Raw genomic sequence first — 20,208 nt, 5'->3', positions numbered from 1 at the left:
AAGGGGACGACAGAGGATGAGATGGCTGGATGGCATCACTGACTCGATGGACTTGAGTCTGAGTGAACTCTGGGAGTTGGTGATGGATAGGGAGGCCTGGCGTGCTGCAATTCATGGGGTCGCAAAGAGTTGGACATGACTGAGCGACTGATCTGAGAATAATCTGTTGACTAGTCTTACCCCTACAGATCCTTCAAAGTGGAGACAGGGAACCCTTCATCAAAACCACTATATCCATGTTATAAAAGTGCACACTACTGAGCACTGGACTTACCAACTGGGTATTATGGGGGGCAATCTAGCAACAGTATTTCTGGAGTGGGATTCATTTTTAACAAGGTGCTTAACATTTTTAACAAGCTGGTTAACATTCAAACTTCTAAGTTTGAAACAGTGGAGTTTCAGAAAGATTGCTATAAGCAGAGCTTATCCAGGTACATCAGAATTCTTGAATCAGGCACTAAGTGGTTGGATGCTGATACTATGTATGACAAAATAGGGAGAAATCTGGGATAAGGGAAAATGTCAGTATATTTCACAGCACCTGAAACTGAATTCAGTAACTCTGAACATGGAGTCAAGACTAATGTCTAAAATATGGTCATGGCCATATCCACAGAAAATCCAACTCATTTGCATGCCTAATTAGTTAAGCACATTTGAAAATAACAGGAAAATGGGCAATTTTCAAGTTAAATATTATTTTATTTTATTCATTAAGAGATTTATTAAATAGCAGTTAATCCTGGACTACAAAGGAGTCAATATTTCCATAATTTAAAGAGACAGGTGTCTTCAATATGATTAAAGATCCAAGGTTTCCAAAAATTTCCTTTCACATTGGAGATATTGTGGCATTACTATAATTACCTTTATGTTGCCTTCAGCAGATCCAGTAACAAAGTACTCTTCAGTAGGATCAATAGCGATGGCTTTAACAGGAGAATCATGGCTCTGGAAAAGTTGCCTCTGCTGTCGTTGCCGAAGGTCAAATACACATGTATAACCTTTTCTGCCACCTGATATTAGTAGCTGATGTTTTGGAGCATATGCCAAAACAGTGGCTCCACTATCATGACATGCAAAAGCTGAAAATTAAATAAAAATAAAAACTATATAACAGCATAAGAAACATATTCCTGGCTTTTGGCCAAGGTGGAATGCTAGACTCCATTTACTCTCCTGCCTAAAACAATGAAAATATCAAGTGATACATAAGAAACAATGGTATGAGACATTGGAAACTAAGCACTGAAGAAGAATGATCTCTGAGAAATGAGAAACAAACCAGGTGAGCCACACAACTGACCCAGCTTACTGCTTAGGATTTTCTGGCCATAGCATAAGAAAGGGGAATCCAGGTTGATTTGTGTTCCTGTTTTTACCAGCCAGAGTGGGAAAAAAATCTTTTAATTCAGAAGGCATTGTACAGAATACTGAGAAGGGTACTGACTCAATGGGGTGTGTGTGTGCACATGTGTGTGCAAAATTTGCCCTGTACCAAATGTGGCTTTGATTCTGTTTAACAGAATTCCCATCTCCACCCTCAACAAATCTGTTTACAAGTAACTCAGTCCTGGAGAAAACCTCAAAAATATTTAAACAATACAAAAATAATCAGTACTTAAAATTTATAAAATTTATAATATATCTAATAAAAAATGACCAGGCTTGCAAAGAAATATGCATAAAGACAAGAAAATCCATTAACTGAAACTAACCCAGAAATGATAAAGATGACAGAAATACTAAATAAGGAAACTAAAAACCAATATAAGTGTATTCCCCCAATCCTGGATTTTGTCTGGATTTAAATGTATACCTTAGGCGAATTATTTAACCTAAGTGTCAGTTTCATCATTTGTAAAAGAGACGATAATACCATCTGCCTAACAATTATGTATGAGGATGAAACTAATTAATATAGTCAAAGCATATACATTACCTGGCAAATACTAAGTACTCAACAAAATGTTATTAGTATTGTAAGAATCTAGATAAAACTCATCATATGAGGTTGTTTGTTTTTTTTTTAACTTTTCCAGCACTTTGAGATATAAACTTGTATAGAGTAAAATGTACAAATTCTAAGTGTACACCCTTGATGAGTTTTGACAAATGGATACCTTTGTGTAAGCATTATTCAGATCAAAATAAAGAATGTGTTTATCATTCCAAAAAGCACCCTCAGGCCTTTCCTTTTCCCTCAAAAGCAATCATAATTCTGATTTCTATCCAATCAGTTTCACCAGTTCTTGAACTTCATATAAATGGAATTTTATAGTACATACTCTTTTGTCCCTGCTTCTTTTCCTTTCAACATGCATTTTAGGTGTTAACCTATGTTGTTCCATCTATCAGTGGGGCATGCATTTTAGTTCTGAATAGTATTACATAAATATACCATGTTATCCTGTTGGACATTTGTGTTATTTCCAGTTTTTGGCTATTATAAACAAAGCTGCTAATAACATTCCTATACCAGTTTAATTGTGGACATGTGTTTTCATTTTTTGTGTAAAAATATATACTGCTAGGTCATGTTAGGTGCATGTGTAATTTTATTAAGAAATTGCTCAACAGTTTTCCAAAGAAGTACTATTTCATTCTTCTATCAGCAAATCATGAAGGTTCCAGTTTTTCCATATCCTCACCAACACTTGGTATTCTAGAATCTTTAATTTTGGCCATTTCAGTGTATAGAATAGTATGATAAATTATGGTGAATTTAGTTTGCCTTTCCCTGATGACTACAGATATTGAGCATCTTTTATATGGTTATTTGCTCTTCAGATATTGAGCAAAAGGATAACTTTAAAACTCTGGAATATATCATTTCTTTACTGGATTGTGTTTTTGTTGTATCTAAATCTCATCATCAAACCCAAGGTCACCTAGATTTTCTCCTATATTTCCTTCTAGAAGTTATACAGTTTCGTTTTTACATGTAGGTCTATGATTCATTTTGAGCAAATTTTTGTGCAAGAGGTAAGATTTGTACCTATGTTCATTATTCCACATAAAAGCACCCAAATGTTACAGCACTTTTTGTTGAAAAGACTATGTGCTTCCATTAAATTACCTTTATGCCATTATTAACGATGAGTCTACTAACTACGTGCAGGTCTATTTCTATGCTCCCTAATGTGTCTATTCTTAAGCCAATACCACAGTGGCTTGATTACTGTAGCTTTACAGTGATTCCTGAAATCAGACAATATGAATACTCTAAGTTTACAAGTATTCTAGGTCTGTGGCCCCTCTACATAAACTTTTGTACGTGTCAACAAACTGGTTCTAAACAGATTCCTGGGGGTTTAATTAGAATTGCACTGAATCTATAAAGTTGGGAGGAAGTAACATCTTAACAAAATCAAGTTTTACAGTTTGTGAACACAGACTATCTCTCCATTTATTTAGGTCTTTTATCTTTTTTACCTTTTTTTGTAGCTTTTCCCAACAGATGCTATACACAGATTTATGCTTCAGAATTACATTATTTTGGGTGCTATTTTAAATGGTGATTTTTTTTTTTTTTATTTCAACTTCCACATGTTCATTGTTGGTGTAAAGGAAAGCAACTGATTTTAGTATACTGATCTGGAATCCTGTGACTTTGCTATACCTGTACAATAGTTCCAGCAGTTTTTTTTCCCCTACACTCTTTGGATTTTTCTACACCATCATATAAAATGTGAAAAAACACAGTTTTATTTTGTCCCTTCCAATATGTGTATCTTTAATTTCCTTTTCTTGTCTTATTGCTTTAGTTGTAACTTCAAGTATGAAGTTGAGTAACAGTGGTGTGAGAGGATATAATACAACTGATATTCACAATGATGATCTATGGTTAATAGATTCAAAGTAAAAACAATTTTTATATTATCTATGTTTCACTGTCCTTCATTAAAGTGCAGTGAAGAGTTAATTACACATATTAAACTTTTCTGCTTTCATACTTTGTTACCATGAGCAAAATAAATTTCACAAACTACTAAATGTGTCATTTTTAAAAATCCATTTAAAAATCACTTTTATAAAATACTTTCAAAACTTACCATGGACTAAACTATTGGCAGGTGCTACAAGAGTATCCCACAAACATATGTTTCTGAAAAAAAGAAAGATTACTTCTTAAGTGACATAAAAAGTTGAAAACAGAATAAAAATGTTTCACATTATATAACGATAAAGGGATCAATACAAAAGGAATATTATACATGTTAACATATACACACCCAGTACAGAAGCACCTATATAGAGTAAACAATAATAAAGAATACACAGGGAAGAAATTGATAATAATACAGTAACAGTATGGGTCTTTAACACCCCACTGACATCAATGAACAAATAATCCAGAGAGAAAGTCAGTAAGGCAACAGTGGTATTAAATGACAATAAATCAGTTGAACTTAAATGGTATGTATAGAATATTATATCTCCAAACAGCAGAATGCACATTCTTTTCAGGCACACATGGAATGTTCTCTAGAATATGTCACATACTAGGTCACAAAACAAGTGCCAACAAATTTAAGAGAATACAAATTGTATCAAGCATTTTTCCCCCAATCACAAAGGTACGAAGCTACAAATAAACTCCAGACAGAAAAACAGGAAAAACAAACAAACATGCAGACCAAACAACATGCTACTAAAAATGCAATGGGTCAATAACAAAATCAAAGTGTAAGTCAGAAAAGACCTTGAGACAAATAAGATGGAAACACAATTTTCCAAAATCTATGGAATGCAGAAAGCAATTCTAAGAGGGAAGTTCACAGCAATACAGGCATTCTCAAATAAACAACCCAACCTAGCATCTACTTTTTCTTTTAGAGAAAGAAGAACAAACAAACCCCAAAGTCAATAGAAGAAGGAACTTTAACCAAGATTAGGGAGGAAATAAAACAGAGACTAAAAAAAAATCCAATAGAAACAATCAATGAAAACAAGGGCTGATTTTCTGAAAAGAAAACAAAATCAACAAACTTATTCAGGTTCATCAAGAAGATGACAGAGGACCCAAATAAACAATACAAGAAATGAAAGAGGAGAAATAACAACTGATACCACAGAGATACAAAGAATCATAATACTATGAATAGTTATATGCCCAGAGACTGGACAATCTACAAGAAATGGACCAGTTTCTAGAAAAATATAGCCTGCAAAGAATGAATCAAGAAGAAACAGAAAATGTAAACAGACTGATCACTAGAAGTGAAAATCAATCTGGAAGGGGAAACAAAACAAAAACAACTTCCAGGTAACTGAGTGTCCAGGACCAGACGTGGGAATTCTACTAAATATATTAAGAACTAATACTTATCCTTCTTAAACTATTTCAAAAAACTGAAGAGGAGGGAACACTCCCAAATTGATTCTACAAGGCCATCATTACCTTGATTATCTTGATACCAAAACCAAAGACACTATAAAAAAAGAAAATTACAGGCCAATATCTTTAATAACTACAGATATAAAAATCCTCAACAAAATATATTAACAAACCAAATTCAACAATACATAAAAAGGATCATACATCATGATCAAGCTGAATTAATTCTAAGGTCACAAGGATGGTTAGACATTTGCAAATCAAAAAATATAATACATCACATAAACAAAAAGATCAATATCAGATGATTATCTCAAAAGACACATAAATTCTCTACTGAGTTGTCCATTCATGATAAAACTGTGTATAAAGAGGAAACAGTTCTTCACATAATTAAAGGCCACTTAAGACAAATCCACAACCAACATCATACTCAACAGTGAAAAGCTGGAAGCCTGCCACTAAATTCAGAAACATGACAAGGATGTTCACTCTCTACACTTTTATTTAACATGTTACTGGAAATCCTAGCTATAGCAAACAAGAAAAAGAAATAAAAGGTATCCAAACTGGAAAGGAAAAGGGAAAACTGTCACTATTTGCAGATGACATGATATAGAAAACCCTAAAATCTTCATCCCCCCTCAAATTTAGAACTAATAAATAAATTCAGCAAGGTTGCAGGATATAAGATTATATATAAAAAATATGCTACACTTTCATATACTACTAATGAAATATCAGAAAAAGAAGGTAAAACACAACCCTACTTAAGATCACATCAATAAGAATAAATATTTAGGAATAAACATAACAAGGAGGTGAAAGACCTATACTCTGAAAACTATACACCACTGATGAAGGAAACTGAAGATGATACAAAGAAATGGTAAGATAGCCTGTGCTCTTGAACTGGAAGAATCAATATTGTTAAAACGACCACACTACTCAAAGCAATCTACAGATTTAATGCAATCCCCATCAAAATACTCATGACATTTCCCACAGAACTAGAACAAAATAACTACAAAAGACCCTGAGTTGTCAAAGTAATCTTTAGATATTAGACTAGAGCTGGAGGAATCATACACCCTGACTTCAGACTACATTACAAAGCTACAGTCATCAAAACAGTGTGATACTGAGTCCCAACTCACTGTGGCAAGCCACTGTTGACCTACACCTCACAGGAGACCCTCCAACACTAGCAGGATCCCTACCTTTGGTCCACAAGCATGTATAATTAAATTCACATAATTTAAATCCCTCTACTGAAAGAGGCGTCCAGATATAGAAGACTTATCCAGTAGTCAAAGACCTCAGGGAATATGGAGAGTGGCTTGGAAATCACTTGCTCTGTAGGAAAGCCAGCTGCTATGTCATAAGGTCACTGAAGCAGCCCTTTAGAGAGACTCAAGTGGCAAGAAACTGAGGTCTCCTGACAAGAGTCAGGGAAAAAAAGTTCTTGCCAATAGCCCTGTGAAGAAGCCATCTTGGAAGAAGATTTGCCAACTCCAGTCAAGCTTTCAGATCATTACAGCCCCACTGACATCTTCACTGCAGCTTTAAGGAAAAGCCACTCAGCTAAGCCATTCCCAAATTCCTGTTCCATAGAGACTGTGAAACAATAAAATTGTGTTTGCAAATATCTGTTCCCATTATGTGGCTTGTCTTTTCATTCATGTTAAGATGTGTTTTCTTGTTTAATAAACTGAAGTTCTTAATGTAAAAAACAAAAACAAAAAATAAACCAGTGTGGTACTGACACAAAAACTGACACATAGGTCAGTGGAACAGAATAGAGACCCCAGAAATAAACCCAAGACTTATGGTCAATCAATTTATGACAGAGAAGTCAAGAATATACAGTGGAGGAAAGACAGTCTTTTCAACAAGTGGTGGTGGAAAAACTGGACATCAACATGTAAAATAATGAAATTAAATATTCCTCTTTACCATATACAAAAACAAACTCAAGATCGTTTAAAGTTCTAAATGGAAGAACGGAAAATCATAAAACTTCTAGAAGAGAACACTGGCAGCACACTCTTTTACATAAAGCATAGCTATATTTTCTTGGATCAGTCTGCTTAAGCAAAAAAGAAATAAAAATAAACCAACTGGACCTAATTAAACATAAAGCTTTTGCAGAGCAAAGAAAATCATCAACAAAATGAAAAGATAATCTACTGAATGGGAGAAAAAGCAAACGATGTGACTGACAAGGAGTTAACACCTAAAACAGACACACAGTTCATATAGCTCAATTTAAAAAAAAGTCTAATTAAAAAAAAAAAGGGCAGAACAGGCTTCCCTGGTGGCTAAGTGTCTAAGATTCTGCGCTCTCAATGCAGGGGGCACAAGTTCAATCTCTGGTTGAGAATTCAGATACTGCATGCAGCACAGTACAGCCAAAAAACAAACAAAACCAAAACACAAAGCCACCAAAACAAACAAAAAAACCCCAAACATCAATCACAGCTGGGTATCTTAACTGGTTTCTGATTCAACCTGTTAAAAAAAAAAATGGACAGAGTAACTCAACAGACAATTTCCCAAAGAAGACATATAGATGCCTAAGAGGCATATGAAAAGATGCTCAATATCACTAATTATTAGAGAAATACAGATCAAAACAACAATGAGCAATTACCCCACACCTGTTAGAGTGGTTATTAAAAAGTCTCCAATAAAAAAATGTTAGAGACGGGCTTCCTTGGTGGTCTAGTGGTTAGGAATCTGCCTGCCAATGCAGAGGACTTAGGTTTGATTCCTGGTCCAGAAGGATCCCACATGCTCTGGGGCAACTAAGCCTGTGTGCCACAACTACTTCCCCACACACCTAGAGACCATTTCTGCAACAAAAGAAGCCACGGCAAAGAGAAGCTCATGCACTGCACCTAGAGAGCAGACCTTGCCCACTGCAACTAGAGAAAGCTGTGCACAGCAACAAAGACCCAGCACAGTCCAAAAGTACTTAAGTCTAAAAAAAAGGTTGGAGGATGAGGAGGAAAGGGAACCCTTGTACTCTGTTGGTGAAAATGTTAATTGGTACATCCACTATGGAAAACAGTATGGAGGTTCCTCAAAAAATTAAAAATAGAACTACCATATGATCCCCCAATTTCACTCATGGATATATATCTGGAAAAAATGAAAACACTCTTTTGAAAAGATATATGCACCCCAACTTTCACAGCAGCACTTTATAATAGCCAAGACACGGAAGCAACCCAAGTGCCCATCAACAGAACACTGGATTAAGAAGATGTGAGACACACACATACAATATTACTCAGCCATAAAAAAAAATGAAATACTGCCATTTGCAGCAATGTGGATGGACCTGGAGACTATTATGCTCAGTGAAGTTTAAGTTAGACAGAAAAAGACAAATACTATACGATATCACAACGTGCAATCTAAAAAATCATACAAATGACTCTGTATACAAAACAGAAACAGACTCACAGATAAAGAAAATAAACTTGTTCCCAAAGAGGAGACAATGGGGGAGTGACAAACTAGGAATATGGAATTAATAGATACAAACTTAAAAAAAAAAAGATACAAACTACCATATATATTATAAAATAGATAAGAAACAAGGATATACTGTATATAGCATAGGGAATTATAACAATTATCTTGTAAAAACGTATACAGTATAATCTGCAAAAATACTGAATAATGATGCCATATGCCTCTAACTAACACAATATTGTAAATCAAGTATACTTCAATTTAAAAAACAGTATGTCTCATTCTAGCTCATCTGAATCTCACTCACACAGAAAGTTCATAAATTTATAAGGCACCAAATACAAGTAAGCAATATACTTATGTATGATTAATTTTTAGACAAAAATTTATAAAACTAATAGCTTCCAAAATGAAAAACTTCAGATTAACATCTAATTATAAGGAATACTATATGAAATCTGAATATAGAAACTATTTTTTGTATTCACTGATTTTCTAATCTAAACAGTTCGACTGAAACAAAGAACAGGACACAAGGAATTTTGAGCAAAAAGAAAACTTATTCCTACTATGAAAGGGACAGCTTCTACTCTATTCTATGAGTTACAAAGGAGGCATAAATATAAGAATTTCTATGAAAAATGGGTTGAAAACTCCATATTCCTAAAATTCCCACTTTGAGTGCAAAGAGAGGCCTCAGGACAAATATAAAAAGCTCAGCAACTTCAGAAGGCCTTAATCTCAAACTCAGCTGTATAAGGGAAGTTAAAAGTGTGCATGGACATGGAGAAACGAGAAGATTTTTTTTTTTCCACATTTAAGTTTTTCGGGGCAATGGGGACAGGGTGCCACTTACTAGTTATTACACAACTAACATATCTTTTGGAATTTCTTGTGTTCTGATTATGAAACTGATAATATCGGTCTCATAGACTATGGCAAGGGTTAACTAAACAGCGTGACCAATAAAGAATACTTTTTTTTTTTTTTTTGCCTCAAGCTTTCTTAACACATAGAAAATCATATGGAGAAAAACTCTTGGCAAAATCAAATTCTTTTCTCCTACACTGAAGTGTTAACATTATTAATAAAATATCAAAAATCCAGAAGGAACGGATTTTGTTTTTAATATCACCAGAATTTCCTTGGCTTTACAATTAAAACACTAAAAGTGCTCTAAGAAACAAGTCTCTGTAATAAAAATATTTAAAGGTGTAAGTGTGAAAACATTATTGAGATATAAGGACATCAAGCAATTTAAAAATAAAGCTTAGCTACATACACCACAAATTTCAATTTCAGTTATAAACTCTTACCTATTGTCAGTTGAAAGACCAGCTGTAGCTATTAGAGAGGAAGAACTAACGAAGACAAAATCATTGGCTGTTTTGTTATGACACTGCCAAGTCTGGAATGGTTATAAACAAGAAACGTTATTGTTATCACAAACAACTTTATAAGCAGGTAGATGCATTAATCAAAAAGTGATCATGTAATCTGTGGCTCACTTAATCCTTGTGTTCTTTCCCCTACAAACTTCAGGAACGTTATAAGAGTTATACAGAGAACTCTCATATACCCCTCACCCCAGTTCACCAAGGCTCCCCATTTTGGCACATTTGTAAATCTGCCACTTCTCTCTCTTCACCCCCCGCCTCCTCTCTCTCTCACACACACACACATGCATACATACACTTTTCCTGAGCTACTTAAATAAGATGCATACATTATGAGCCTTTACGAGGCCCTCTGCTTTTGTTCAACCAAAACTTCAAGGGGAAACAAAAAGAGGTTAAGTTCAAATATTTTTCTTAGAAAACTTGTGAAAATATTTGTCTTAGAAGACAAAACACAGAATTTCAGATGATCTCAGACTGAATTATTTATTTTCAGAAATACACTTTTAAATATTTTTTTAAATATGTTAAATAAAAACATAATACTAATAGTCAACAAATTAGAAAATTGACAATGTTTCTCAATATTCCATCAAATAATAACAAACTATTATGAGAGATTTAGTCAATTATAAAGGTTTCCAAGTTATTTCTGTTCAGACATTTAATAAAAAATGACTTTTTAAAACATGTCAAAATCATCTCATGAAAAAATTTTCCTTTCAGTCACTCCCCATTGTCCCCAACCAGCAACTGCAGCTGGGCTAGATGATAAGTCTTTAAAACAAAATCTACTTTAATCTCCAAAAGCAAATACTGTTCATTTTTAAACTAATTTGTCTTTTTGGAAGTTAAAAAAATAAAAAGGTAGTCCCCTTAGGAACATAAACTTGTACAGTTCACCCTTGAACAACATGGTATGAATTATACGGTTTAAACTACATGGGTCCACTTATACACAGATTTTTTTGTTTGTTTTTTTCAATAAATGCATTCTAGAGTACTACATGATCCAAGGTTGATTGTAGATGCAGGACCATGGATATGGAGGGCTGCCTGCAAAGTTATATTCAGATTTTCAACTTTAGCGGGGAGGGTGTCCAGTGCCCCTAATCCCTGTGTTGTTCAAAGGCCACCTGTACATTTAATCTGCTGGCTGAATTAAAATATGAGGAAAAAATAAATAGTTTCAAAGTACCCTCACCAACACTCCCTTGCTTGCTTTCACTTAGATCAGTACTTTCTCCTAGCACTTAACCTAAGATGAACTATCAGAATCAACCCACATTCTTAATTTTTTTCTTGATAGATATTGCTTAGTCCTACAAAGGGCTTCACTGAAGAATCTATCAAATATAAATTCACAGTTCTATGAAGTTGTGGAAGGTTCATTAAGTTTTTGTGGTCCTGAATAGAGATGTTATCAATTTTTTTTAAGAGATGGGCAAGAAAATAGCACCAGCTATAGGATATCTTTTCTGCTTTGTTCCTAAGATATAAATTTACTGCAGAAAAAGAACCAGATGCACTAGTCTGTTTATCATCCTTTTTAGGTATCATATCCAACTGTAGTTTAGTGAGGCTAGAAAGGCACTTGAGTAACCTACGGCTGCATGGGTCTCCAGAGCTACCATGTTGGTCTATACAGGCTTCTTTTCTTTTTTAAAAATTTATCCCTTGACTAATTATTACATTTTAAATCAATTTTACTACTTTGGTCTTTATCAAGTGACTGATCCACTACTTTATTATTTATTTATATTTTCTGGTGAGGTTTTTTTTACTTTTCTTTTTTTTTTTTCTTTCAGTTTTGAGAAATGATTAACATGCAGCACTGTATAAGTTTAAGGAGTACAGCATAATGTTCTGTCTTACATACATCATGAAATGATTACCACATAATCACCTCATCTATGTGAGGTGGTGATATTGTTTAGCAATATCACCACCTCACATAGATATAAAAGAAAAATAAAAAATATTTTTCCTTTGATGAGAACTCAGAATTTACTCACTTAGCAACTTTCATATATAACAATATTGACTATGTTAATCATGTTGTACACTACATCCCTAGTACTGGCTTATAACTCCAAGTTTGTACCTTTTGAACTGCCTCCATCCAATTTCCCCTGCCTCTAGTAACCATATATCTGATTTCCCCTTGCCATCACCATCAGGCACTTTATAGGTTTATTTTCCAAGTTACTGGAGACTAAGGATTTTTATACCTCACAGAGTAATTTTAACATAATACAGACAGAAACTTACAGTAGTATGACTGAATACATAGGACTAGATAGATTTTACATTTGGCTTTGATACTTAAGTATATATTCTTGATTTCTTTAAAATAAAAATTAAAAAATTTTAAAGGTAGGAAATCTTGGCTTACCAGGTATGGCTTAGGCATACTTCCAGTAACTGGACAACATTTCCAGTTTGTTTGATACAAACTTAAATATCCATCAGCGTCAACTATTCCAAACTTAAGAGAAAAAAAATTGAGTGTTTAGTACAAATAAAAAGCACATATTTACCTTTACCCTCACTGTGAATCTCATATTGTAAACCTTAAACATCTGAGTCATAAATTGTTTGACTTCTCATTTCACCTATGCATGGATCTAGTCCAGATAAACATTTAGCTACTGCTTTAAAAACTTCTAGGGCAGAGAAAAGTAAACTAACATCAGACCCCCAATTTATTATACTAACCAACAGCCTAGTCTGTATATTCTCTGTAGGTACTCCAAAAATGGGATACTGGATTTATACATTAAGACATGTGACAAAATTTTAGTATATACAAGATAAAAAACGGTTCATTTTGAAAAAGATTCCAGAAATATAAAATAAGGAAAACGTGTAAACAACAGTATAAAGTAAAATGAAACAAAATTTATTATACTAAAAGAATTCTTGATGGAAACTCAGAGCATTTTGATTGGAAAGATGATAAAATAATCCAGTAAGAGAGTACAAGATACAGATCTTAAATGTTTAATTTTGACTCCAGGCTTCTCCCATCTACAGATATAACAATCATTAATAATCTAATGTGTTTTCATTCAGATTTATTCTGAGACTATTCAAACACTCGTACATATAAGATTTTTAAAATGATATTAAGATAATAATATACAGTTTTACAATTATACTTTTTAATTATTACAGCCATTTTTCCACATTGGTAGATATAAATTTACCTCTTTCTTGTGCTGTGTAGTATTACACTGCATAGTCGTATTGTAATTTTTCTAAAAAGCTTTTCTCTATAGAATTTCCACTTTTTCCTATATTAAAAATGCTGCTTTGAACATTCTTGCATATATACCTCTGAGTATTTATATAGGACAGATATCCAATAAGAAAAAAAATTTGTCAAAGGGCATCATTTAAAATTGGTAGGTGAAGCCAAAATTAAATCCTAAGTGGCAAATCAATTTACACACCCATTTTTCCTTACACCTTAGTCAACACTGCATCCTACAAAATTTTACTATTTGTCAATTAACAGAAAAGCCTCATTTTAATGTTCATTTTTTCAGTTATTAGTGAGGGTTATTGATCATGAATAGGGTTCTGTCTGTTTTTTGGTCAACTGTTCACATTCTTTGTTGTCTTCATTGTCTTTTTACAAAATTGACTGACAGGGCTAACAGTAGGAATATTAACCCATTGTTTACTGTGTTTTTTTACAGCTATTTTTCCAGGGCTTATCCTTTCTGTGGTTTATTCTATGTTTTATGGAGTAAGTTTAGGTACGTTTTTCAGAAAGGGTATATGGAATGTGCTAATTCTCTGCATACTTAAAAATGTGTCTGTTTTGCCATTAAATTTGCATGAGTTAGGACAGACATTGGCCCCATTCCTTATTCATCAGAATTCTGTGAATACTGTTCTATTGTCTATTCGTAACCTCTATTTTTAAGGAGGCAAATGTCATTATTTTAGATAGGAAGGTGGAGAGGTTGTAGGTAAACATTTTTACCCCTACTCCTTCCAGAAGCTCTCTTTATCCTTCAATTAAAAAACAAAAGTCAAATAATCAGGCTGTGCTGAGGCATGTGTTGCTTCTCATTACTTCTGGTCTAGTATTTGGTAGGCCCTTCTTTTTCTAAAAATCCATTTTTTGCTATGGGGAAATTTTTATTACTCCTTTTAATACAACGTTTCCTCTTTAAATCACTTTTCTTTTTCTTCTTCTGCTATAGCTTTTAAAGGTCTTCTATGCATTTTCCTGGATCTTTGTCTCAATTTACTTCTTGGGTTTTTTCATGATAGGATAAATTCCTGATTTATACTTCCCAGTCACAAATTTTATTTTCAAGTACTTCCATTCTGCTATTCAGTCCTTGTAATCAGTAGTTCCTCTACTCTCCTAATTTTGGGGAATTGCATGTTTTTAATTTCTAAAACTTCTTTACTGTTCTACTGCCTTTGGTTCATAGAATCCTGTTCTTGTTTTACAGTGTAAGATCTTCCTGAATCTGAGGAATCATTCCTCACAGGTCATTTTTTCCCTGCTAAATGCTCCCTTTTATCTCCTGGTTTTTCTGCAATGTCCAATGACTCCTGACAAAATGTGAAGTAGCATGAGTTATCTGTTCCATTTATTCCAGCAGCCTTCCCTAAGGGAGATAGCATGCTAGGGTGTTGTGCTTTGGGGTACCATCATGGCAAAGGTGAATTAACAGTAAGCTGACTGCCTGTTAAAGATACCTGGGCAGATAATAAAGAGTTTGTTGTGCCTTAAAAAGGCCTATATAGGAGCATATTGTTGTGTTAGTCACTCAGTTGTGTCCCACTCTTTACAACCCCATGGACGGTAGCCCACCAGGCTCTTCTTTCCATGAAATTCTCTTGGCAAGAATACTGGAGTGGGTAGCCATTCCCTTCTCCAAGGGATCTTCCCCACCCAGGGATCAAATCTGGGTCAGTCAGAATGTAAAATCTATAAAATAACTCTGAGTGTAGAAGGACTTGAATGCCACACTTAAGAGTATGGACTTTCAGATACAATGAGGAGACTGTGGGTTCTTGAAAAGGACAACATGATTTCATCTATAGTGTATATATATAATGCTATTTTTTTTTCCTTTTTTATCTTTTTTGGCCATGTTGCAAGGCTTGTGGGATCTTAGTTCTCTGACCAGGGATCGAACTTGGGCCCTAGCAGTGAAAGCACAGAGTCCTAACCACTGGACAGCTAGGGAACTCCCTATGCTATTTGTTACATAACTTTGTTGGCAACATGAAGGATGCATTAGAGAGATTAGTTAGGAACAATATAACACTGACACAATGGAAAAACATGAGTATACAAATGATATTCTTATATGCTCATGTTTCTAGATAAAAGGTTTCTCGATTAAATTCTTTTAATTTCCCATTAAGGAGCAAAGAATGTTGCTAATTACTCTTAAGAAATTATACGCTCTCAATTCTGTTTCATAAATACATGAAAAAATTGTTGACTTTAGTGAAATGCTAAAAGCCAACTAATAAATGATGTAAGCAAAAAGGTTGCAGCACACCATGATACAAGTAACATGTGAGGATGGTGGAAGGTTTGGAGGCTGACAGAAAATGAAAGGCAAGATGTACTATCAGCAAGGGCCCATGTGAATGTTTTTAGTGTAGCATGGTCATAAAGACAAAAAGAAGGCTGATTTCCCCTTTAGTAGCTGTTTGTAGTGCTAGTAAGACAGAGGGGAAGAGAGAGACAGTTTTAGGAAGGAAGATTACAGGAAGTGAAGACAGTAAGAGCCAACTTGGCATTTTTATTAAAAGGCCCATAGAATAAATATGGCTTGCCAGGTATAAAGTCTTTGTTCCCCTGAACTCTGTTGCTGTACTGAGAAAATAATCATGGAAAACAAATAATGAATTGGTTAGCTGTGTTCAAATAAAACTTTATTTACAAAATAGGTGGTCTAGGCCATAGTTTGCCAACATCCTGTTCTAGAGCAGGTGTTCCTCAAACTTCAATGTTTTGTACAAATCACAGGAGCATCTGGCTAAAAAACAGATGGTGATTTGATAGGTCTGGAGTCAATAATCTGCATTTCTAATAGGCTCTCAGATGTTACCTACTATTTGGTACCTGACCATATTTTGAGTAGGTTCCAGAGGATAAAGAAAGCAGAAGTATTTAGAAGATGGTCCTACAATCACTTGGTCCTTAAGCATCACATAAAAGAATTTTGATGGACATGTATATAATGTATTTACAGCAAAAACCAAGTAAATTTAAGTTTTGAAAGGAATTTCTTTGAAAAGAATTCATACAGATGGATTAATACTTCACCAGTAGATAAGTGAACTGTTCTTTTCAGAAGCCCAAATAAGAAATATTCATAAATCTTTAACAAAATCAAACCATTACCCCATTTACACTTTTAAATATTACCTTATTTCCTTGATAGTTAAATCTCATTCTTGTAACTCTTGAATTGCCACCAGAGCGGAAACAGGTTATTTGTTGAGAATGGCCCCATTCGAACATTCTGACACTTCCATCTTGAGCTCCTGTCAGATCTGCATTATGAGAGGGAAAAAAACTACAAATTTATTTCAGGAATCTTTGGCAAATTTATTTCAGGAATCTTTGGCAAATTTATTTTTTAATCCAATGTGAAAATATGGAAGAAATACCTAAGAAATGAGTCATAGTCGATTTAGATGAATTCACCTTTGTATGAAACTTCACTTGAATACTCTCAATCTTAAAAACAGATAATTACATAAGGTTCTTTCATCTAAGAACATATCCTTACACAAAACAACAGAAGCAATTGAATCAGATCTCTATAAACTATTTTCTTTTGAAATTATCTCAATTAAGTTTTAATAACCTTTAGCAGATAATGTTCATGATAAAGAGTTAGAGTCTCAGGATTATTTAACTTTGTATGGTGACAGATAGTAACTGGACTTATGGTAATCATTTTGCAATGTATAAAAGTACTGAATCACTGTTGTAAACCCGAGACAAACACAATATTTCAAGTCAACTGTATTAAAAAGATGATCTCGGGATTACAAACATTCAATTCTTATCAGTCATACGAATAATGTTTAAATACCTGCATTTTTCTCTGACAAAATGATTGGAGAAGGTCTTGAAAGTCATGCTAAATAATCAATCATTTCTAATAATTTTATTATGATTGATCTAATACTCAAATACAGTATCCATTTCACTAAGGAATATGAACAAACTAAATGTTATTACTTCTTTGCTTTATCATTTCCTGATTGTATGTTACTAGAATCTTACATAATCCCCCTGCTCTATTTTCTTCTTGTAAAAGGTATATGAAAGTGAAAGTGTTAGTTGCTCAGCTGAGTCCGACTCTTTGTGACCCCATGGACTGTAGCCCTCCACCCTCCTCTGTACATGGGGATTCTCCAGGTGAGAATACTGGAGTGGGTTGCTATTTCCTTCTCCAGGGGAACTTTCTAATCCAGGGATTGAACCCAGGTCTCCTGCATTGCAGGCAGATTCTTTACCATCTGAGCCACCAGAGAAGCCAAAAAGATATATAAGTCACCACTATAATGATATATATCATTAATGATATATAAGTTACTGTACAGTTCTGAGAAGTAAATGAGATAATTTATATAAATCATTCAGAAATATACCTAACATACAGGGCTAAACTGACATTAAGAATACGGTACAGAGGTAGTGAAAAATTATATTAATGTACATAAAGCATCTAGCACATTTCTAGTCATATATGAGTTAACTTTCCTTCCTTCCTTTCCAAGTACTTAAAATAAAGGAACTTCAACTGTTTTGGTATATTTTAACACTGGGCTGGGATGCAAGAGTGAGTACAATTTCTTGTGACTAGGAATGTTAGTAGTAGGGCCACCTGATGTGAAGAGCTGACTCACTGGAAAAGACCTTGATGCTGGGAAAGAATGAAGGCAGGAGGAGAAGGTGGTGCGGTGCGGGGGGCAACATAGGATGAGTCGGTTGGATGGCACCACGGACCCGATGGACCTGAGTTTGAACAAACTCTAGGAAATAGTGAAGGACAGGGAAACCTGGTGTGCTGCAGTTCATGTGATTGCAGAGTCGGACATGACTTAGTGACTGAACAACAACAACGAGGGATGTTAACTGTATTCCCCTCCCCCCTATAGTTTTGTCTAGCTTAATCACAAACATAAATTGGACTAGATGCATTAACAAAAATCACTGAATCAGTTCTAATGAGGTGGATGAAACTGGAGCCTATTATACAGAGTGAAGTAAGCCAGAAAGAAAAACACCAATACAGTATACTAACGCATATATATGGAATTTAGAAAGATGGTAACAATAACCCTGTATGTGAGACAGCAGAAGAGACACAGATGTATAGAACAGTCTTTTGGACTCTGTGGGAGAGAGAGAGGGTGGGATGATTTGGGAGAGTGCCATTGAAACATGTATAATATCATATATGAAACGAGTCACCAGTCCAGGTTCGATGCACGATACTGGATGCTTGGGGCTGGTGCACTGGAATGACCCAGAGGGATGGTACAGGGAGGGAGGAGGGAGGAGGATTCAGGATGGGGAACATGTGTATACCTGTGGCGGATTCATGTTGATATATGGCAAAACCAATACAATATTGTAAAGTTAAAAAATAAAATAAAATTTAAAAAAAAACAACAAAAATCATTCAAATGTTTCTATTATTCATGGTTTTCATCTATTTGGAAAAATCCCCATTAGTAGCTTACATGAAAATGAAATACTCTCTTAAAACTTTATAAAGTTAAAAAAAAACCAAAAGGTTCCTATAACCAAGTTGTCTGAGTAAATATCCCTCCTTAGTAACTGGAGAGTGTTATGCTATATCAGTGTTGAAAGAGTTAAATGCAACCTTAAATTTTTTAACATACTCATTATTTTTTTTTAAGTGGAACTTTCTTTTTAAGACTTACCTTTCTATTTCAACTCATCAGATTAACTTCTATAAAATTTTCCTTAAGTCCAAAAGTATTGGTTTATAATGACTAAGATCTTTTAAAAATCTGTTCCAAGGAAGAAAGGAACTGTTTTGAGGTATCAGCAATTCAGTCAAATTTTTAAGAAAACCTATTTCAGGGCTTCCCTGGTGGTTCAATGGCAAAGAACTCACCTGCCAATGCAGGAGACATGGGTTCAATCTCTGGTTCGGGAAGATCCCACATGCCACAGAGTACCTTAGCCCGTGCACCACAACTACTGAGCCTGTGCTCTAGAGCGGGGGACCCACAACCACTGAGCCCATGCATCAAAACTACTGAAGTCCATGATCCCTAGAGCCTGTGTTCCACAACAAGAGAAACCACTGCAATTGGAAGCCATACACTGCAATGAAAAAAGCTCAAGCAGCAACAAGGACACAGCATGACAAAAAAAAAAAAACTACAAAAAAATTTTAAAAATAAATAAAAAACTCATTTCAAAATTTTTCCAGTTCATGAAAGGAGCCCACTGTTGAACTAAATTACTATCTGTGAGACTTATTCATGATATGAAACAATATACTGTAAAAAATATGTCAGTGATTAGTTAGCATTCAATTTTTCAACTCTCTTATCTGTCAGTTACAGCAGTTCTCTGGAGAAAGTACTTATCCCAAGACAGAAGTTACATGATACTACCTAAGAACTATGAAAATAAGTCCATTAATTGTCTTTGAATCCAGGAATTATTTTATTTAAATCTATGGGCTTGAGGCAGAGCCTATTCATAAACTAGTCAATTGTCATCACACATGCTTTAGGGCTGAGATATAATGAAATCCCTTCAATATTTCAGGAAACTTCTAAACCCTACTGCAAAGAGTAAGGATAGGTTTTAAGCACTGCCAAATTTTCTTGCTGTGGGATTCATATTATCTACACTTTATATATAAAACACCTTTGACTCCTTCCTCTCTAAACAATCTCATGATTGTTTTTAGTTCATGCTTTACATTAGACTTG

At 34.4% G+C, this 20,208-nt stretch overlaps 1 protein-coding gene across 5 annotated transcripts in view; it reads right to left on the bottom strand.

The window, feature by feature from the left end:
• Nucleotides 1-20,208, bottom strand: part of DMXL1 (Dmx-like 1) — a 126,632-nt gene that overhangs the window by 4,872 nt on the left and 101,552 nt on the right. For all 5 annotated transcript variants that reach the window (XM_010846597.1, XM_010846598.1, XM_010846599.1 and 2 more), the window contains 5 exons: nucleotides 16,640-16,767; nucleotides 12,620-12,712; nucleotides 10,144-10,235; nucleotides 4,059-4,111; nucleotides 871-1,088 (listed from right to left, as the gene is read on the bottom strand). In XM_010846597.1, the coding sequence (XP_010844899.1) occupies nucleotides 871-1,088; nucleotides 4,059-4,111; nucleotides 10,144-10,235; nucleotides 12,620-12,712; nucleotides 16,640-16,767 (584 nt within the window). The remainder of the gene's footprint in view (nucleotides 1-870; nucleotides 1,089-4,058; nucleotides 4,112-10,143; nucleotides 10,236-12,619; nucleotides 12,713-16,639; nucleotides 16,768-20,208) is intronic.

This window comes from Bison bison, unplaced genomic scaffold (genome assembly GCF_000754665.1).
Source record: "Bison bison bison isolate TAMUID 2011002044 unplaced genomic scaffold, Bison_UMD1.0 scf7180017864238, whole genome shotgun sequence".
In the NCBI taxonomy this organism is placed as follows: domain Eukaryota; kingdom Metazoa; phylum Chordata; class Mammalia; order Artiodactyla; family Bovidae; genus Bison; species Bison bison.
This window is presented reverse-complemented; position numbering and strand designations above follow the sequence as displayed.